The 13,543-nt window shown below is 41.0% G+C and overlaps 1 protein-coding gene across 4 annotated transcripts in view; it reads right to left on the bottom strand.

Moving 5' to 3' along the window:
* The window catches only part of bicd1a (bicaudal D homolog 1a), a 277,734-nt gene that overhangs the window by 76,833 nt on the left and 187,358 nt on the right, over positions 1 to 13,543 (bottom strand). For all 4 annotated transcript variants that reach the window (XM_043709237.1, XM_043709235.1, XM_043709238.1 and 1 more), the window contains exons 4-5: positions 11,519 to 11,956; positions 5,693 to 6,802 (exon numbers count right to left, since the gene is read on the bottom strand). In XM_043709237.1, the coding sequence (XP_043565172.1) occupies positions 5,693 to 6,802; positions 11,519 to 11,956 (1,548 nt within the window). The remainder of the gene's footprint in view (positions 1 to 5,692; positions 6,803 to 11,518; positions 11,957 to 13,543) is intronic.

The raw sequence follows: 13,543 nt of genomic DNA, 5'->3' as shown, positions 1-13,543 counted from the left end.
GCAGCCACAGAGCTAGGCTGCTGATGGCACATTGTCAGTACGGCTGACACTCACATACAACACCATTCTCTCACTATTGTCACTGTTTAACAGCCGTGCCCCACAGTTCATCTGCCTGGAGCCACATCTAAATGCTCTCTCTAGGTCACCACTACTCTGCCCCCAATGTCCAAGCAGTTTGTCATTGTCCAGTAGGGGAACAGCTCATACAGACAAGCATTTGGACAAATTCCATACATGAGCTTTAATTTACAGCCAACAAAAGTGAACGCAATCAAAACCAAGAGAGGCTACAGTTCATCCCCATAGTGTAAACCAAAATGCTCGCATGCTGACAAGTGACTACTCTACAGTTCATGGTGGTCTCCTGCACTCCGCCATCGTCTACTGGAACTGAGTGTCAGTCAGATCCTGTCTGTCAAGCTCAGGGACAACTTCATCCTCCCTAATGTCTGCAGCCTTGTCCTTCTCCCATTCTGACAGTTTTTCAGCATCTGTCACATCACATCTATGCTATACTAGAGGCCCCCTAGTCTGATCCAAGCAGTGCAACTATATTGCAATGGCCATATCATCTACTCCACCATGACCTGGAACTGAGCATGGACAGCACTGTATCTACACTTCCTGCAGATACCTCACAGCCCAAGGGGCACTGCAGCAGTGACCTCTCCAGGTACTCATCCTCCACTCTGGCTGTTGCTGCTCCCAGGCCTATCATCGGCCCTGGTCTTCCTGCATCTGTGTTCTCCTTCTTAGGAAGGCAGCGGCTCTCTCAAACTTTCCTGTAAGTGGTGTGGCTGTGCAGCAACCTGGAGGGGCCGCGCACACCGTGGCCTCCACTTCCAGAAGTCACTGTTGTGCACTGACTTCGGTGGGGATCCTCACAGTGGCAGGGAACATAGATGATTCTTGCTGAATATGACCGATGCTGGGAACAGAAGGAACAAAAAGGTTTTCAGGTCTCAGCACAGCCTGCAGATGGGAGATGTGCACTTTCCTCTAGACAGTGTGACATGTAGCTCCCCGGGGCCATAGCTCCATCATTCATTCAGCTTCAACCTCAGCACGTGTGCCAATGCAGTGAAGATGCATCACTGGTTGGGGAGATTGACACATTCCATCAAAAAGGGACAGACTGCTGTGCTCTGATCCCCTTTTATTCAGACACACATCAGTCATTCAACCTACACTGCATCCAGTAGGTATTGCTTATCTGACATATAATAAGGTAATGCTCTCCATCTCTCACAGTGCCTTTGTAAGTTTCACAATTAATGGGGGGGGCTTGGGCGGATGATTGACCATGGACTGCATATAACGCACCTGTAACTGATGGTACTGAACAAGCCCCTGAATAACAGAGGTTCATACCTAACTGGACTAAGTATTAGCCTCCATCCACTTTCCAAATTGGACATTTGGTTGAATAAATGTACAGTGTATTTGCCAACTCAATGAGCAGTACAGCAAGATCCCGGACAGATCCCTACTGACAACCATGAGAAGTAGCCAGTATGTTTCTGTGTGAAAGAGCACATCAGCGGAACCTCGATTATCCGAATATCAATTATCCAAATATCAGATTATCCAAAGGAGATCTCGAGGTCCCGATAGAAACATTACATCATAGAGGTGTTTCCAACACTGATAGAGTCTTTTGTTTACAATGATTAAAAATGAACTGCACTTACTGAAATGTTGCCGAGAACAATCCTCGACATCGATGGGAGCCCAGGCGCCATCCGCAAATGACGAACCTCCCGCCCTCCCTCTCTCTCCCTCCAGTTTCCCTGGAGTTCTACACAGGCATGCACCCTGAACCCCCTTAACCCCCTTCCGCAGATAATCTCTCCAACATTGTCCTATAGAGACTGCGCTGGAGGGTGGGGTGGAGTGGGTCGCAATTGGACAGGATGGACAGGATGGTAGGTGCATGGGGGCACGGATAGAGTGGGCAGAATGTAAGTGGGGGCAGGGGCGGATGGGGGCATGGATGGGTTTAGGGGTCGGACGGGGTCGAGGTTGGATGGGTTTTGGGCGCCGGGCAGGCAGAATTGGAAGGGGTTGGGGTTCAGACAGGGTGGGGGGCTTGCATGCAGTGTGCTGCTGCCTAGCCTCCTGAATGGGGAGCGGACGTAGCAAGTGCTCACCATGTCAATCCCACTGAACTGATGGGGGTGTGTGAGGAGGCTTCAGCAATGCTGCAGGTCCCTCACACACAAATGTCTGTCTGATCAGAAACAAATCCTGAGACAGAGAGAAGGACCAAGGCAGGCAGAGCGAGGAAAAAGGAAACTTCAGAAAACTCCGAGCCCCAGAGGAGAGGCATTGAATCAATTAACCGAATAATCAATTATCCGAACGAAATAGTGCCTGCTCATCTCATTTGGATAATTGAGGTTCCCCTGTACATACTTCGCACATTCTCATTAGAAACTTGCAGTTAAAGGAAAGTTAATTCCTCAAGACAGAGCTGGTGGATGCTCTCAGCTCATGAAACAAACACTCTAAAAACTGCAAAAAACCTACTGGTAGTGAGTCACAGAAAGCATTAAATCTGATTCATTACAGATCTTGACTTTTCTGGTAAACTTCGTTTGCTCCTCAATTCTATACACATTTCTGTTGAAGCCAAGGAATTCCTAACATCATACTCTGAACCCTTTGGCTGAGAGAGGGAAAGAATGTTGGCTGGTGTTAGGCAGTTGGTTCCTTAATTCTTTAAAGGTGAAATAATAAGTTAAGTGCTATTATTGGGAGAAATAAGAGTGTAGTGGAAATACATTTAAAAGTAAGTTATGAGGTATATCAGCTCTTTAAAAATCAATAGCAAACATTAGTAATGTTACTGTCGCCATTCCCTGTGAAGTAGTTGTCTGTTGAATCTCCGAGTAGTAAACATTGGGCTGTACTTGTCAAATTGCCAACTAGTATCTGCAGCATGATGTAACTTTCAAAACACTGTTTTCTTCTGAACACTGCAGCATAACAGGCAAACCTTTGAAAGCATCGGTTTGAACTGCATCTCAATAGTGTGCATGTCTGGGTCCAGAGATGTAGACGGGGCATCCAACCCCTGACTAAAAAGCTGAAAAAGAATTATAGGTCACACCCTCATCAACAATCTTAATGCGTGGTGTTTCTGATGGACAAGGCATCAGTGATAACCAGGGTTATATAATGAAATCAGACCTCAGCACTTGATAGGGTGCCTGCCCTTGATACGTTACAGAAATCTTTAGTCTTATGTGCACTTGTATTTCCAAGGAGTATGTGCCCTCAAATAAAAGCAGAAAGTGCTGGAGAAACTCTGCAGGTCTGGCGGCACTTTTGGAGAGAGAAACACAGTTAACAGTTGGAGTCCTGTACACCTCTTCTTCAGAGCTGCTGGATTCCTCCTGCTCTTCCTGTTTTCTGTCAGTTATCCAGCATCTCAGTGTTTTGCTTTTTTTTGAGTATGTGTCCTGCTTATTCTTCCTCACAAAATGTAACTCCTGATATCTATCTATATTTAAGTTCATTTGCCAATTACACAACCATTCTGCAAGTTTATTAGTCCTTTGCTATGTATTTGCAGTTCTCTCTGTACGAACTGTATTCCACAATTTAGTGCAGAAATGTCACCAGCAGCTGAAACTTGAAGTCTGGGTTTCAGTGGCAAGGCCAGGACCACTGTTGGAATACTGCAATTCTGGTCTCTCTCCTATAGGAAAAATGTTGTGAAACTTGAAAGGGTTCAGAAAGGATTTACAAGGATGTTGCCAGGGTTGGAGGGTTTGAGCTAGAGGGAGAGGCTGAATATGCTGGGGCTATTTTCCCTGGAACATTGGAGGCTGAGGGCTGACCTTATTGAGGTTTATAAAATGAAGAGGGGCATGGATAAGGTGAATTGTCAATGTCTTCGCCATTGAGTAGGGAGCCCAAAACTAGAGTGAATAGATTTAAGGTGAGAGGGGAAAGATTTAAAAGGTCCCTAAGGGGCAATGTTTTCACACAGAGGGTGGTGCATGTATGGAATGAGGTGCCAGAAGAAGGGGTGGAGGCTGGTGCAATCACAACATTTAAAAGGCATTTGGATGGGTAAATGAATAGGAAGTGTTTAGAGAGATTTGGGCCAAATGCTCGCATATGGGACCAGATTAATTTTGGATATCTGGTCGGCATGAACAAGTTGGACTGAAGGGTCTGTTTCCATGCTGTACAGCTCTATGACTCTATGATTCTATAACAGCCTTTTCAGTTGACACAGATATACATACATCTAAAATACAAAACCCAAAGGGAAGGTAAATTATCCATGGTTAATGATAGAAGTTAAAGATCACATTAGATCAAAATAAGTGGCTTATAGGAGTACCAGAAAAGTAGTAAGCCTGAGGATTCAGAGCAATTTAAGAACCCAGCAAAGAAGAACCAACAAATTGATGAAGAAAGGGAAAGGAGATAGGAATGTAAACTAAAGGTGGACTGTAAAAGCTTCTTTAGGTATGTGAAAAGGAAAGGATTAGCTAGGACAAATGTGGGTCCGTCACAACAGGGGACAGGAGCATTTATAGTGGAGAATGGAAATTGGCAGAGAACCTGAACAGTTACTTTGTATCTGTCTTCATGGAAGCAGATACAGAAAATCTGCCAGAAATTCTAGGCAACCATGGGACTTGTGTAACTGACAAACTAAGAGAAATTATAAATGAGATAATATTTAAACAATTAAACTGGATTGAAGGTTGTCAAATCTCCTGGACTAGTTTCATCTCAGATTTTTGAAGGATGTGAATAGAGAGTTAGTGGATGCACTGGGCCTGAAGAGCTTTGTTAATTTGTCATGTTGTGATGAAGCAATTCGACTCTTCAAGCACTTTTTGTGTCAGCTAGGCATTTTTTAATAACTTACATGCCTGAAGCCCTAAATAATGTCTTCACACCTAGCCCCAAGCATTTCCCCATCTGGATGGTGTTTCCATATATCAGACATATGCCAAAACCAATGTCTCACATTTAGTTAATAGCAACATCTACAACTGTTATACTTAATTACATTAGCTGCATTCTTTTTCAATTCGCTCATGCTCACAATTCAACACAACTTCTAGTTTAGCATGATATGCAAATCTGGATATATGCAGCTCAATTTCAAAATTGAGGTTATTTATATTTAGATAGAATAATTAGGTCTCTGGCACCATTCACGAGAGGGTATTACTCATATTTTTCTGCCTGTCTGAGTCTATTCTTCTAATGTATTCCAATTTTCTTCCTTCTTACCTAACAAATAATTTCCTAACAATAGGACAATCTTAGCTCCAATCCCATAGAGGTTAAATTTACCTCACAGCCTCTTTGGTAGATCCTTATGAATGTCAGTTAAAATCCAAAGATATGAAATTCATTGACAAGTCTCACTGGATTTATGACTTGATTTAAAAAACTTCATTGGTTTACTTAAATATAGCCTGTCTTTCATAAAATCATACTTCCTCAGTTTATACTTATGCTGTCCTAATAATTATCTCAGTACTGATGTTGAAATTCAATGCTGCGTTGTTACTTAATTTGTTTCAGCATCCATTCTAGAGCTTATATCACTCTTTCAGTGAATATAGTCAGAATTCATCAGAAAATTGCATGAAAATACAAAGCAAGGGAAAGAGAAATTCAGAACTTGTCAGTTTTAAATACATGAACCCACCTGCTTATTGGCCTTCAGAACTGTGCGTAAAGTTGCTATCTGCTCACGTTTTGTACTGAGCAGGGATTTCAGTTTCAGGATCTCTTCCATCAGAACCTCTTTGTCCTTATCAATCATTGGCGCCAACTCCCGCGCAGCTGCCCTTTGACGTGACAATTGCAGAGATCGGTCAACTGCCTTCTGCAGATGTTTGATCTGGTCCCTTATGATAGCGTTCAGGTTGTAGATGTTCATCGGCTCCTTTCTGATGTCACTCGTGTCAGAGACAGGGGAAGAAGGTGGAGCAGTTATTACAGGCGAGACTGTGGTGTTGACCATTTTTGTCAGGCTCTGTTGTGCGTTTTCTTTACCAACCTCTGTTTTGTCTTTTGGGGAATGGTCTGGTGAGCTTCTCGAGTCAACGGGTGAGGCCATGCCTCTTCGGGCAAGTCGCGGAGACAAAATACCTCTTGGGTCATCCGGTCCTTTCAGACTTCCACTGCGGGTGACCCTGCTTTGCCTGTAATAGTCCAGCATGACCCTGTTAGGGGTTTCATTATTACACAAGCAAACATGGTGATAGAGCTGTGCAAGTTCCTCACTAAAAGTTACTAATTCATCCTGGGCTGTGTTGAGAGTGTTATGCCCATCATTTGCCATGTCTGTCAGTGTTTTGATTTCTGTTTCAAAATGTGTTATTTTTTCATTATATTCTTTGTTCATTTTCTCCAGACAGCTCACTTGCTGATCCAGCTCTTGCACACGGTTTTCATATTTTGTTTTTTCCTCTGTGTAGGTCTCCACACATTTGTTGTATTTTTCTTTCAAGCTTTTGAGTTCGGCTTTGAGATCGATTACTTCTGTGATTGCTACTTTATATTTACATTCAAGAATCTCTAATCCATTTATGTCCACCTCATAATCATGTGTTTCTTCTCCAGACTCTCGTCCTTTCTCATTTTCCAGATTGGTCTTTAACTCCTTGTTGACCTGAAGCCTCCTCATTGCATTGACATGTTCTGTCAAACTATGAACTCGTTCATGTTGCTCAGTTAGTGCTCCCTTAGTATGTTCCAGTTGTGTCTGTGATTCTTGAAGATTGACCAAGAGGATGGCCTTTTCCCGCTCTACCTGCAGTAAAAGTGAAATAATAAATTGAGGATGTTATTTTATCATTAACACGTTTGGACCCACAAATATATAATCTTCATTTATGAACAACCCCAATTCTACAGTTAAGATGATAATCAACTGACTTTCAAAGATATCTTGATCTAATCCCAATATTTCATAGAATTTCAAAGTTTTGTTGTATTGTGCACCTTTCTTCACAATCTAGTGCGTTGAAATATCCATCCTGTTTCCTGATAGCCATTTGCTCCATCTGCAGGAATTACAGCACAGCGTACTTTACCTTTGTTTGTAAAATGAGCCTACTATAGATGCCCATGGTTCGTAGTTCATGTGCTGGCATGTAGTTTATACCAGAGAATGGATCGACTGCTTATTTCCAAATATTTATGTGGCAATGTACTATAAAAGAAGGCACTGAAATTTTCTATGGAAGTCACTTTGAAGCGAAGATAAAAATCCTATGAACAGAGCACTCCAATGGTTCACAACAGAATTCCATGGCAACACATCATGATGTGATATTCCACTCTTATAGAAGTGCAGCAAAATGATATAGTATCCTTACTGATAAACATAGAGTGATAGTCCATTGCTCCAGCACATCACTTGTGCATGTGCAGACTCTGCCCTCAGTGTCCACTGGCTCAAAGTTTCTGTAGGTATTGGCACAGCCTGGACCCCTCCATCACATTGCCCCCTCCCACTTTCACAATCATGATGTCAGGAAAACTGCAACACCATGGTAACCGCTTACTATTTCTGAAACCGTCTCTGAAAACTGAACCTGGAGGTCCTGACAGACTGTGATAAAATATCAAATCAGCGGGGTAAACAGCTTCTTTTCCATGGGCACAATGACAATATCTCAATGGCAACATGAAGCAAATGGTTAATGTTCCAGCCCACAGACAGGAAACATACCAGTTAATTGCTATATGAATATTACATCACCGTAACTTCCACAATATCCATCTTTTCAATCATTTTATACAGTCTTGGTGTCCTGGGTCACTAGAGGTTGTCATCAAAGATCCTCAGACAGCACCTTCCAAACCCACGACTACTTCCATCTAGAAGGACAAGGGCAGCAGATACATTGGAACATCACAACCTGTAAGTTCCCCTCCAAGCCACTTATCATCGTGACTTAGAAATATATTGCTATTCTTTCAGTATTGCTGGGTCAACATCTTGGAATTCCCTCCCTTTTGGCATTGTGGGTCTACCTACAGTACGTGGACTATAGCAGTTGAAGAAGACAATCATCACCACCTTCTGAAGGGGCAACTATCCAGCAAGGAAAATAAATGCTATGCAGCCAACAATGCCCATGTCCCATGTATGAATAAAACTAAATAAGAAGTATAATTTGATCCTAGTTAAATCACTGGTAACCAGATCAGTATTTATCAGAATCATTACTCCCCATTCATCACCGATAGAAGTTGGGAGAAAAATTGAACAACATCAGCTGTACATTGATACATTTTGCTTATTATCGAAGGGTCTTTCAAAATGCAGTGACTTTTTTTGTTTGATGACATGTGTCACAAAGCTGGTCCTTTTACAAGTTATATTGTCCTTGATTTTTTTCAGAGACATTCTTAACGACCCAAGGTTCCAACATGTCTGAAGTTTGAATGGTTCATTGGGGACCTTTTGATTATACCTAACAGATAATGCTTCAGGCAGAAAGCTTTCAAGTTTTTTTTAAAAAACTGATATAATCAAGAGGGCACGGCTAGTTCTCTAGTTGCACAGGTCAGTTCAGTTTGGCGGTTAATTGAGTCAGGGTCTCAGTTGAAACTGGATGCACTGCCCCTCCTTCTGCCTTTCTGACTTCATAACCTGTAAGCTTCTTGTGTCAATTTTATTCTTTGTCCCAAGGGGTTTGCTTCTTGGGATCATTGTAAATATTTTGGAACAGCATTATTAAGTTAGGATAACCTCAGGTTCAGGTAGGATAAATCATTCGGGTATTCTAGTTTTGGTTTGTTGTGTTTCATTCTGCAATTTTGTAAATAAATTCTATTGTTTAAAACTTGGCAGTCTGGCTAGCTAATTCACTCTGGGACTATCCACTGTACACTTAGCTGAAATAAGTGGCAAAGTTACAGACTGGGCTACCTGCTTAAAAATGTTTTGAGGGGTTGGGTCTGCTCCATAACATGTGTAACCTTGTAGTGTAGCCAGATAAAATAAGCTTATATCGAATCAGCATGCCAGCAAGTATTACACCGCAAGAAAAGAGCGTGTATATCAAGTGGGAGCGTCAGTGGATTGTCGAATCATTGCTTCAGTACTTGCACTTTCCCTCGGATCAATACCAGAATCTATTCTGATAGGAAGACAATGCAACAAAGTTGCAGCTTTACCCAGATACATGCAGCATTTCTTCCATTTAAAGCAGTGTTTTGCACGTGTCTTTTTTTTGTTGTGCGACTGGGATTTTCTTTAGATGGGGAAGTTGAAATTACAAATATCATGGTTTAGATTTTGCGGCAACAAACCTAACTGATACTGCAGCCATGCCATCTTGGTGATTGAAGATCGCCTGCCCTCCATAAATGCAAGAGACTATATAAAAGAGTCTAACTGTTACCCTCGGTCAAAATTTGGAACTTATTTAATTATATACATTCTCCTGGCATGAGAGTCAGTCACCAGAGGACATGCATTTGGTTTATTTGACAAAAGAACTAGAGGTGAGGTGAGGAGATATCTTTTTACTAGTGAGTTATGATGATCTGAACACACTGCTCAGGAATCACCTTCAAAATAGAACTGAATATCAACTTGAAAAAGAAGACTTAGCATGGTTATAAGGATAGAACAGGGCAATGGGATTAATGGGATATCTGTTTAAAAGAGTTGACAGAAGTAGAGTGGACCAAATGGCTTCTATCTGAATTATTTGATTTTATGATTCTGAATACAACCAATGTGAAGCATCCAATAGTCAGAATATGAGGATGGTATATTCTATCTCAAATTTAAACACATTCAATAACAGAGTTTGTTACACAAATGCAGGCATTGTACTTACTTTGGAAGTGTTTAAAATCTAAATTCATGGGTCACAGTTTCATTAGTAAATTTCATGGTGGGGGAGGTCAGTGAGTTGGGCAACCTGAGAAATAGCAATAACTAGCAGAATGTTTTATTTCAATAACACAGTGACATATGACACAGAGCCACAAATGGGGGTAACCAAAGCTTTGTCCAAGAGGAAAAATGTTAACATTGTTTTAAAGTGGGAAAAAGAAGCAGAGATTTGCTGGAAGGGAATTCCAAAGCTTAGAGACTGAAGGTATCATCACCAACAGTGGGGCTGTACTGTACAGGCTGGAGTCAAGATTAGAGTGGTGCTGGAAAAGCACAACAGGTCAGGCAGCATCCGAGGAGCAGGAAAATCTATGTTTCGGACAGCAGTCCTTCATCATGCTCCTGCCCGAAACGTTGATTTTCCTGCTCCTCGGATGCTGCCTGACCTGCTGTGCTTTTCCAGCAACACTCTAAATTGACTCTAATCTCCAGCATCTGCAGTCCTCACTTTCGCCTGTAAGGGTTTGAATCTGGCTTGTGTGATATTCTAATAAAACAGTATACATCACAGGAAAAGAAGCAATCGCACATAATCTTGCTCTGTCTTGTAGCTGCATACCATGTTGAAGACACAGTAAGATGTAGTCACCATTAGATATGTTTCTTAAATAAAGGTAAACTTTGCCCTTTATGTTATTTGGTCATAGAGTTGTACTGCATGGAAACAGACTCTTCGGTCCAACTCGTTCATACCGACCAGCTATCCTAAATTAATCTAGTCCCATTTGCCAGCATTTTGCCCATATCCCTCTAACCCCTTCCTATGCATGTACCCATTGTCCTCTGGCATTTTTTTCCATGCACACAACACTTTACTTCAGCAGACTTTGAAAATGTTCTTTAGCGGCACAATGAAACCAGGAGTGTTGCAGGAGCAAATATGATTGGGAACACACAAGTGGCCAGAATTAGAGGAGAGCAGATAACTGAGAGGTTGTGGAGCAAACAGGCATTTGAAAACAGGCATGAGAACTTTAAAACTGAGACTTTGCTCGAACTTACATGTTTTAAACCAAAAATCTGCAATGCTTAGAGAAAAATTGGAATTTAATTCAAACAAAAGGTCCTTACACTCCAAGGGTAATTTGCAAAATGTTCCTCTATCCCTACAAATCACAAAGGAAGATGCTTGTTCACCAAGTAGTATCTTTCAGTCACCCCTTGCTTTTACACTGGAAAATAAATGGTTCTAAGTAGCTTCCGAGCTGTGGCATCTTATTTACCTTCAACTACTGTAACTAAGGTGTTCTACTCGTAACGTCAGGAATAGGCAATAACGGGCAGGGCACGGACCTCCTTGTTCGCAGCATCATGGAGCTTCATGATGTCACATCAGGGGGAGCCCGATACAAAATGCCTGTCCCTACTCATTCCTGTAACCAATGGATCAAAGACATAAAACACACCAACAAGAGTTCTTTGATAAACCAAAAAAAAAACAAAAAAAAGTACCTATTATGCCTCAATGTGCACTTCTACAGATTTAGTCTCAGATTCTTTACTGCAGCACAAGACCTGATTGATAAGACTTGAATGATAGATCAATATGGCTATCAGAAATAATCAAGAGATTTAAAGTTCAGGGGGAAATGAGAAGGGAGGTCATACCTGTATAAGCTGTTGCTTAAGTTTCTGCATTTCTGAAATGTTGAGCTCACTGAACAGATCTGAGACTAGAGCTGGGCTGTCAGTTTTTCTAGTACTTGGTGCGCGGTAATCACCATTAAGTTTTACCAAAGATCCATGAATGTGTCCGTTCACTTTTTCATCGTTATTTGGCTCACTGCCATCTTCTGAGAATTTCAGCCCATCGACTGCGATGTTTATGTGATTGTTGTACATGCTGTCACTCATGTTGATGTACTGTGAGAGCTCTTTGCGCAAATTATTCTTCTGTTCACGCTCATTCTTTAAAGTTTCCAAAGCTTCCTCCAACTGATGTTCAGCAATCTCCTTTAACCGGATAGCATCTTCCAACTGACTGTTCAGCAACACTGTCTCCTCTTCCAGGCGTTTAATTTCATGTTTGAGGCCTTCATATTCTACCTGATTACACAGAACACAAACAAAATTTAGCCTTTTGCAAATGTAATCAAATTTTGCCATTAATTCACATAATACTTGAGGAGCACTTTATCCTTTAAATGCTTAAAGGCACTCAAATGCTGCTGAAACTGTTGAAGTTTCCGCATCACACAAGACATCACGCCTACATATAGCAGATACCACCAGACAGGCAGAAATGTAGCTGGTTATCAAATCAGGGTCATCAGCTTAACAAGAGTATGGGCATGCAGTGAATTGTCAGAATGCTGACGAGCTGATTAGCCCTAAGATCTTGTGTTAAGCTGATCCCAGTTTACCAGGGGCAGATGCATAGTTCAGTTCCCAGAGCTTTGATCCTTCCATGCAAGTGTGTATGTAGCTTAAAACTATGCAGTGGAGCTAGTGCTGGAGCCAATGACATTGGTGGAAGTTTTCTCCATGGGTCTGCCTCAACCTGTGATGCGCAAGCACAAGGCGTTCATGTTTTGCACTGATTTTCGGAAGGCCTAGAAGTACTTGCTTGAGTAATACCATTGTTTGCTAGCACATGAGAAGGTTGTTAACATGAAATATCTGAACTTGCCCAACAGTTATTATAACAATTGTTAAACACATGCCAAAAATGAAGCCAGAAAATGTATTACACCACTGATAATGCTTTATATTCAAGGTTTGAAAGTGCTGCAATTGTTTTTACTTTGTTACAATGCAATTTTGTGGGAATCAGTGTAACCCCAGAAAAAGAATGGTTATTAAATAAGATTATATAGATGCAGGTAGAAACTAATTATTTATGAATTACACATACCCTTTTACAAAAGCAACCTGGAACTTTGATTTTAAAACTTGCAATGAGTTTATGGTTTTGTAAATTTATCACTTGGAAGCTTTTGATCTGTTTCCTGAACCATGGTATAATATGCACACTTGTCAAACGTGCTTCTCTCAATCAAGACATAAATACAAATATCTGAACAGAAGTGGTTCTAAGTCTAACTCCTGGGATAGGATCACTTAAGTACTTCCAGCCTAGAATATTCCTGTCTTTGAATTTAGAAAACAAATTATCCTCCCAGTGACCTATCCTGCTTCCTAACCCACATCTTTGTTGTTACTTTGCTATGTAGAATCTTAAGAAAATTCTTAAACTTTAACTAAGCACTGACTTTAATTTTCTGATGTATCACATCAATTTAAATTGCGTGGAAAGCAGACTAATTAAAATGGTTCTTTTTCCATGTTAAAAATTATTTTATAAATTATAGCTACCTACTAAATCTCTCAAAATTGTTTCAAAGTGTTGGCCTACCCACAGATGTTAAATTTAATGAGTATGCAGTTTCCAGGTATGTTTCTGCAATTATGAGCGTCATCTTTCAATCTTTTGGAATCTCTCCTGCATTTAATGAACTCAGAAAAATGTTGGATAAATCTTTACTAATTACTAACCCCTTTGCCTTCATGATCAATGATATAAATTTTCTGAACCAGGATTTTAGCTATTTTAAGAATATTTATTTTTCCCATAACCATGCACAGTTCTATTTTGAAATGGAGGTTAAGTCAGAAAATCAAGTAAGTCAGACA

This window comes from Chiloscyllium plagiosum, chromosome 19 (genome assembly GCF_004010195.1).
Source record: "Chiloscyllium plagiosum isolate BGI_BamShark_2017 chromosome 19, ASM401019v2, whole genome shotgun sequence".
Taxonomy (NCBI): Eukaryota; Metazoa; Chordata; class Chondrichthyes; order Orectolobiformes; family Hemiscylliidae; genus Chiloscyllium; species Chiloscyllium plagiosum.
The sequence above is the reverse complement of the archived record's forward strand: the minus strand, read 5'-3'. Positions and strand labels throughout refer to the sequence as shown.